Here is a 200-nt window from a genome sequence, read left to right as displayed (position 1 = left end):
CCCCCCCAGCCGGCAGTGCCCACCTACCCGAGAGAAAGGGGTTGCGTGTCTTGGAGGCCGGTGCAGGTGCGACCAGGGAGTCCAGGTTGACCAGGGAGGAGGCGGCAGGGCCGAGGAAAGCCTCGGGGGTTTTACAGTCCTTCCTCTCCTTGCCGGATTCGGGCAGGGAGTCAGCCAGGTTTGTGAGGTCAAAGCTCTTC

The 200-nt window shown here is 64.5% G+C and overlaps 1 protein-coding gene across 1 annotated transcript in view; it reads right to left on the bottom strand.

The window, feature by feature from the left end:
* EPN3 (epsin 3) overlaps window positions 1-200 on the bottom strand; it is an 8,112-nt gene that overhangs the window by 2,129 nt on the left and 5,783 nt on the right. The window contains 1 exon segment of the mRNA XM_009880191.1: window positions 28-196. Within this exon segment, the coding sequence (XP_009878493.1) occupies window positions 28-196 (169 nt within the window).

Source organism: Charadrius vociferus, unplaced genomic scaffold, assembly GCF_000708025.1.
Source record: "Charadrius vociferus isolate BGI_N301 unplaced genomic scaffold, ASM70802v2 scaffold260, whole genome shotgun sequence".
Taxonomy (NCBI): Eukaryota; Metazoa; Chordata; class Aves; order Charadriiformes; family Charadriidae; genus Charadrius; species Charadrius vociferus.
This window is presented reverse-complemented; position numbering and strand designations above follow the sequence as displayed.